Source organism: Prinia subflava, chromosome 16 (genome assembly GCF_021018805.1).
Source record: "Prinia subflava isolate CZ2003 ecotype Zambia chromosome 16, Cam_Psub_1.2, whole genome shotgun sequence".
Classification (NCBI taxonomy): Eukaryota; Metazoa; Chordata; class Aves; order Passeriformes; family Cisticolidae; genus Prinia; species Prinia subflava.
In genome coordinates, this window is record NC_086262.1 from 10,326,662 (window position 1) to 10,334,288 (window position 7,627).

A 7,627-nucleotide genomic window follows, 5' to 3' on the forward strand; every position below is an offset into this window, starting at 1 on the left:
ATATAATAGAAATTGGTAAAAGTTCTGGGAGCAGAGAAGGTGAAAAGACTAGGATTTGTCAAAGTGAACAGGAATGAGAAAAGCACCCAACTCCATCAGCCCCTTTAAAAGTCCTAGTATACAGTTAAATAATACAAAATTCCCAGGAAAACATATATAGCAGGAAGATTTTCATCTTGTAATGAGAAATACACATCTGACACTCATCAATAGTAATGCTTACATACAGCACAAATAAATACTCATTAAAGGTAAATAGAGGTAATGTCTGTGTGTGTGTAAAAATGCACATACCAGAAATAACAGAGCAGTAATGCTTCAACAGGAGACTTTAAAAACAAAAGCAAATAGTGCTTGTTCAGGCTAGCTCAGAACTCCTTGTGGTGTGCTTGCATCGTGACATACATTTTCAAGTGAAGCAGGGATACCACTGTTTTATTCATTAAGAAATACCAAAATAACAAGCAGAAAACTCATCTTTAAGGGACACATACACCAGATCACAGAAATCAGTTATGCAAAACATGTTAAATAACCCATTGTTTTGTAAACTGTGCCTCTGGCTAGTTTGAAAGACTGAAAATTGGGTGTTTCACTTTTAATCACCTAATATTAATCCAAGGTATTACCCATAGAGAGTTTGAAACCACTGAAAATGCCTTCTTCCAAATAGCTCAGAAAGTAAAAGGTCTGTAACAACGTAAACCACACAAATGTGGTATAAACTGTTGATTACATGATCAACACTAGTCCATAGTAACTACAACAGGTCAAACAATCCTAATCTAAAGGTTTGGATAAGCTGCCTCTATCAGAAACCCAACCCTCTCACAGACTGTACGAGCGAAACCCCATTCTCACAAAACACACCATGTTTTGTTCACTGTGTGCACCTCAGAGGGGCGTTCTTCAGGCTAGATTTAGGGATTAATTAACAATATAATTACTTAAGCCAAACTTTTTCATTTTAGAATAAACATTCTGAGGTTTGCAGAGAAAGGAAGCTGCTCTCTTTTCACACTGGAACGGAGACTGACTCTGGCTCAGACCCTTCTCAACAGCAGTGGCAATGCCATGCTGGGATGGCAGCATCAGCTGACAGGGCAGGGTAATAAATCAGGGTAAATTTCTGACCTACGCCATCCATAGACCTTCCAATGCTAAATGAAATCAAAATTTGCTTTCCAGTGATCTCAGTTGTGGGTTGGGGGGGAGGAGGACGCCATAAAGCATTTGAGAACTTTACATTTTTAGCCATTTTAAGTATTTCTGCTTCACAGGTCGTTAAGTCCACATCTGCAAAATATCTGGTAGAGTTCAGGCACACCTCCCGTCAGTGCCCAGCTGTGCACACTCCCACCTCCCCACAGGGCAGAGCTCCTGGGGGCAGGCTGGAACTGCCAGAGCCACTACTGGGGCCTGGACTGCAGCTATTACAACATTCAACGCAAACCCAAAAGCTTGCCCAGTTCTGCAGGGTAAGGATTGTCCACCCAAGTTACACTACAGAAGGGCAAAACACAGCTTTTATTTTGCAAGTGTGTCACACCATCAGTGACACACTGAGATTTATTGCCAAAGTTGTCTGTTACCATTGTTCTAAACAACCTTTTCAGCACCTGATGTTAAACACGTGGCAGGTACTTCCACAGACTCCTGCAAGTATTGCACTACATTTACAGGTGTTTAGCATGTTTCTCTTTAATGCAGAAGTAGTCAGTATTATAAAAGTGTAAGTTAGGCTAGGTTTATTAGCCAAATAAAATTTACAAGTCAAGAACAAATTATACTTGACAGTAGACATGAATACCCATTACTATTAAAATAACTGTATGTACATCACAACACACTGAGTTCAGTGACACTGTAGTCTGAAAAGTTTGGGTTTTGGGAATTCCATTTTGGTCATGCAGATTACAAAAATAAATGGACATCTGTGTTTTAAGAAAACTACCACATTTTTACTTTATTAAATGCCAAAAGCAAACTAATTGCTCTTATTTTCTATTTCTCACAGGTGACATCAACACAATCAAACATTTGGTCCTGAACAGAAGGCTATTAACTTATCAAGATAATTTCAGACATAGGAACTTCAGAACTCAACTACAAACTAAGGAACAAGCAAAGTAAAGTTACTTTATTTCTACCTTCGTGACCTTCCTAAAGCAACTGTGAAGTGACAAACTTATTTACATGCCAGCTTATTTCAGCTCAGTTCTTCCTATGCACCTCTATGCAGAGAAACCCACCCAGGGCTCAGAAAACCATTAAATACCTTTAAACACCTAAGCAAGGCTTTATCAATAAATCTCTTATTACTAGAAACTGGTTTATATTCTGAGAGTCGTGAAGTCACAGTGTCTTTAATGCCGGCCAACACAGATCTGCACTTTTCTCCATTCCATGGCACACCCTGGCACTGCTGTGCTTTCCCCACCTGTGCTTACAGGATCCTCCCCAGTGTCACCTGTAGGGTCACAGGTCCTCGCTCCCAGCACAGCAGGCTCAGAGGGGAGCAGGTGCCACCTCCTCGAGCCACCAGAGAGCACGGTTCAGCAGGTGACAATCCTCTGAGGGCAGCACTAGGCAGCCTACTCCCTAACCCACACACCATTTTTGGGATCAGCTCTTCGTTCTAGCAGACATTAGTCTTACAAGGACTATTGCACACAGGTAACAAACATTTTAGCATAGCACTTCCCAAATTGTCAGAGTTCACACAAAAAGTCACTTTTTAAAAAAACTTACTCGTTCTAGTATCAACATATTCTGTCACAGCACATAACATGAAAATACCATAAAGCTACAGTTGGTGCACAAACCTTTAGTTTCCTAAACCAAACGACAAGACACATCACAAAAGTGAATTTAACCATTTCTCGGCAAGCCAGGCTGTTCCCTAATAAGGTTAAGGCAACTCACTACTGCAATGGACTAAATCATACCCCCGAACTAACACACTACCTAGAACTCTGCTGCTCATTTCAGCTAGAAATAAGAAAACTGTGCTTTACATGAAGTTCAAGGATGACTGTCCAACATGGTTGTAAAGTGCAAAGGTACAGAAAAACACTTCAAGCCCAGTGAGCTGAAATAAAACAACCTGAAGCTGTGCACGGACAAGAGCTGGCATTGGCACTGTTTTACAAACTCAAACTCTGAAACTTGACTTATAACAATATGTAAGAGATGCTGGTGCACAACACTGACTAACAGGCTTTTGAGATAGAAAAATTACAATAAATTGCAAACAGCAAGTTATTTGGTACCTACTTATAAAAGCTCAGCTAAGCCAAAGAGAACCAGTCTCTCTATAAGAGCCATTAATAACCACAAGCAGGAGGAAATTCAGCTTACTTTAAATCCTGATGATATCAAGAGGTTGTCCTGTGTGTTTAAGCTCACAAAGGCAATTAAAGTGATGCAGTTTCATTTCTAATAGCAACAAAGCTCATTTCAATTTAAATCATCATCAAGTTAGATTGATAACAAAGAGTAACAATACCTTGAAATTTCATGCAAAATCCTTCAGCCCAGAAGCACCAAGCCCTACACATTTAACTTTTCACTGGAATCAGTGGGAATTATATGCCTAATATCTTACATATCTGGAGAAAAGCAAAAAGCAGCTTTTATGATGCAGTGCCATGAAACATCAGCATTCTAAGAGCTTAGAAACCTGAAGTCAGAATAACGTTGTACTTTTTAAATGCATGCCCCACATCATATATACTCTCACTCAAGCATATAAGGAATTCAAATCTTTTATTTGATATCCATAAACCCATAAACGTTGCTATTCTATATTTCTACGCAGGAAGGCAGTTTTCCCCTAAAACATTATGCTTTTTAATAAACAACAAACTTTAATTCTATTGCGTGAAAGGGCTACAAATATACATTTTTAATCAAGCAGACTACACAGATATCTTTGCTTTACAACTGGCACCTATGTCCCTGGTACACTTGCTGGCTCACTTCTCAAGAGCTCTTTGCCCACAGCTTAGATCACCACCTTCTGATATATGGGCAACTGCAATTATTATTTTTTAAATTATGTGCTGAGGCAGGTATTGCAAATCCATTCCTTTTACCCCCCACCCAATTAGTAGTCAGGGACCCCACCTTTATTCACATGCAGCTGTCACTGCATTCTACACCAGTCATCGAGTGGCATAAAGTAACTTTCCCAAGTCTGGTACAATTGTTAGCAAGCCAGTTTTACTCCTGCTTTAAGGCAGCCGACAGCACGGGCTGCCATCCTGACAGCAGATGGAGCTGCGAGAGTTCTCAGGGAACTTTAAGGAAGGACAACAGTTCCGAGTGAAATCTGTTAACCCGCGGCTAGGAAAACAAGTATGCTTTTAATAGAAGGGATAAATGTTGACCCTTTCCTGGAAGGAATCACACACAGACAAACCAAGGACTTGAAAACTAAGCAATAAGAAATTCTGAACATTTTATATGAATGAAGCACATGCTTAACACAAACTATTTCTTCAAAACTACACAGTACATACGTTGATGGAAAAGTCCTATAGAAAAAAATTGACCAACCATGTCAGCACGTCAAACTGCCTAGTACAAGATGGTGGATGCACACAAACTGCCAAAGTGAGAACGAGTATTTAAAAAACAGACCACATCCACAGATTGGTACTTCAAAAACTTTTCTGTCGAGTGTTTGAAAGCCACTAGCAAAAAAGTCAGTTAGGACCTTTACTGGCAACAAAATATTTACTACTGGAAGTACACAGAGATTTTAAAGCAGAGGAACACTTGCTTCAAACCTAGAAAAGCCTTAAAACCGTACGGAATTGATCCTAGGAAAAAAAATTAGACGTGTAAAGGTCAATGAACACAATGATTTATTTAAAAAATAAAAAACGTAAAAACCATTTTTCCTCCTTTACAGAAATGTTAAAAGTCAGTCATGAGATCCGAGTAGCTTTTGTAGAAAAAAACGTAGTATCCAGGCATCGAGTCCTTACAACAAAGGAGCTTCCCCCCGACCCTCCCCAGTTTTTACTCCAGCAAGACACTTCCCACCCCGCACCCCCCAAAAAACAAATTAAAACAAGACATTTTTCGTTGCTAGTATAAAAACGACCAAGGTCCAAGTAATAATAAAAAAATAGAGTCCATCAATGACTGTAACACAAAATATGTGTATGTGGGGCCCAGTCCATCTTCAGAGAGAACGAAGTGGCACAGGCAGCAGAGGCGACCCTCAGGGGGCATTTAGGAGCCGCTCCCACAGCAGGGAGGCATTTAAAAGGAGCTGCCCTTCGGCGAATGAGGGGAGAAACCATTTAGAAGCTGCCCCGTATCGAAGGGAGGGCTCTCCACGACCCCCCTCCATGGGTATGGGCGCTCCAGCTCAGAAAGAGCCGCCCCCGTAGCCTCCCCCACCATAGCCTCCTCTGTACGGTCCACTGTTACTGCGGCCCCCCCAGTTGCCGCCCCCTCCTCCACCTCCTCCGCCGCTCTTCATGGGGCCGTAGGAGGACTGATGCTGGCTGTAGCTGCCGAACCCGCCGTACCCGTTGCCGTAGTCGCCGCCTCCCCCTCCGCCGCCGCCTCCGTAGGAACCGCTGCCATAGGAGCCGTACCCGCCGCCTCCTCCCCCGCCGTAGCCGCCGTAGCTGTTGTAGCCGCCGCCTCCTTTAGAAAGCCCGTTGTGATCCCGGTTGCCGGAGCCGCCGCCGCCCCGACCCCTTCCTCCTCCTCTGCCTCCCCGGGAGGGCCTGGAAGAGCCGCCGCCTCCCCCGCCCGCCTGGATGTCCTCCTTGGGCACGGCCTTCTTGACCTCCACTCGGTGGCCCTGGATCGGGTGGAACTTGACCACGGCCGCCTTATCGGCGGCGTCGTGGTTCTGAAAGTAGACGAAACCGAAGCCGCGCTTTTTCCCGCTCTGTTTGTCGGCGATGATCTCGGCCTTCTCCACGGGGCCGAACTGGCTGAAGTGCTGCACCAGGTCCCCTTCGCCCACGTCCCCTTTGAGGCCGCCCACGAAGAGCTTCTTCACCTTCGCGTGAGCGCCGGGCTTGGCCGAGTCCTCCCGGGACACGGCCCGCTTCAGCTCCACCGCGTTCCCGTCCACCGCGTGGGGGGACGCGGCCATGGCGGCGTCCGCCTCCTCCACCGCCGAGTAGGTGACGAAGCCGAAGCATCGGGAGCGCTTGGTCTGCGGGTTGAGCACGACCACGCAGTCGGTGAGGGTGCCGTAGGCCGCGAAGTGCTCCCGCAGCCCGGCCTCCGTGGTCTGCACGTTCAGCCCGCCGATGAACAGCTTGCACAGCTGCGAGTTCTCCATGCTGCCGCCGGTGCCGCGCCTGGGCCTGGCGCCGAGACTCCTCCTCCTGTTCGGGGGCACCTCCAGAGGTTTTTTCCCCCCCTGCTCCGTCTTGCCGCTTCTTCCCGCTGCGAGCAACGGGACCTCACGGCTGCGGCGGCCGCCGGCGGTGGCTCCCTCGGCGCGGCCCGGCGCCTCCGCTCCGCCTCACCTGACCGGCAGCACAGTCGGGGCGTCCCCGGAGCCGCCGCTCCCCCGGAAAGGCGGGCGGGGGTGGGGGCGAACACAGGCGCGCACAAAATGGCGGCAGCAGCTTCTCGGGAGCGCGGCCGGCGACTGGTGCCCACACAAAGGGGCCGCCGGGAGCCCCACCCCCCGGGCCCTCTCCCCGGGCCCTCGCGGCCAATGAGAACGGTGCACCGGCGCCGCCCGCCACTCACCCTTAAGGGGCGTGGCTTCCGCCGCGATGGACGTGTTCAGCTGCCAATGAAAAGGGGTAACCTCCGCAGAAGTCCCGGGGTTCACTGAAGACGGACGTGGCGGGCAACCAATAGAGACGCGGGACGCATTCCGCGCGCGCCGGGCGGAGGAGCGGGGCATGCTGCGCCAATGCCCCGGGCCCGCGGCCGGCAACCAATGGGACGCCGCCTCCGGCCCGGCGCGCGCTCGCTCCCCGTTGACCCCGCCCCGCGGGGGCCGGCGCAGCGCGCGGGGGGCGGAGCGCGCGGGAGCGTTTGAAACGCGGGGACCGTTGGGCGCCCCCCGCGCGCGCCCCCGATGGCGGGGCCGCGCTCCCGCGTGAGGGGCTCGCGGCCTCCCTCAGAGCGCGTCGGGACCCCCAGCGGGCCTCTGGCCCCCCCTCCCCGCTCAAGCACAGAGTACACGGCACAGGATCGCGTCCTGACGGCTCTGGGATTTCCTCAGTGGGGGAGACTCCACATCCAGTCTGTCCCAGGACTCGTCACCACATTAAAGTTTTTCCTCACGTTCAGGTCAAACTTGCTGTGCATCTGTTCTGCCGTTGCCTCGTGTTCTCGTGGTTGGCGCGGTGAAGCGGAGCCTGGGCAGCCTCCTGGCACCGCTTCTTTGGATACGGACACTGCCGGCGCCCGGAGCGGCGGCACCGCTGGGCACGGCCCCGGCCGGGCTCCACCTCCGCCCGCTGCGTTCACACCTCACCGCTTGCCTTCTCCAGCCCGCTCCGGACTCCCCTCGGGGTTTAACCCTCCGGTCTGCCCTGTCTGCTCCCTGTCAGCGATGGCTCTTCCCTCATTTGTGCCCCCTTCGCCTTGGTAACCCGCTCTCAATGCCCGATCTGAGCTCACGGGA

The 7,627-nt window shown here is 49.2% G+C and overlaps 1 protein-coding gene across 1 annotated transcript; it reads right to left on the bottom strand.

Annotated features, from left to right (window-relative positions):
* Positions 1–406: 406 nt before the first annotated feature.
* Positions 407–7,268, bottom strand: HNRNPA0 (heterogeneous nuclear ribonucleoprotein A0). Its single transcript, XM_063413359.1, has one exon. It carries the CDS (start codon positions 6,317–6,319, stop codon positions 5,384–5,386), a length of 936 nt encoding a protein of 311 aa, XP_063269429.1. The 5' UTR covers positions 6,320–7,268; the 3' UTR covers positions 407–5,383.
* Positions 7,269–7,627: the final 359 nt, after the last annotated feature.

Excerpts from the sequence above, each read along its gene's own strand:
- HNRNPA0 (XM_063413359.1), bottom strand. The coding sequence starts at position 6,319 with ATGGAGAACTCGCAGCTGTGCAAGCTGTTCATCGGCGGGCTGAACGTG.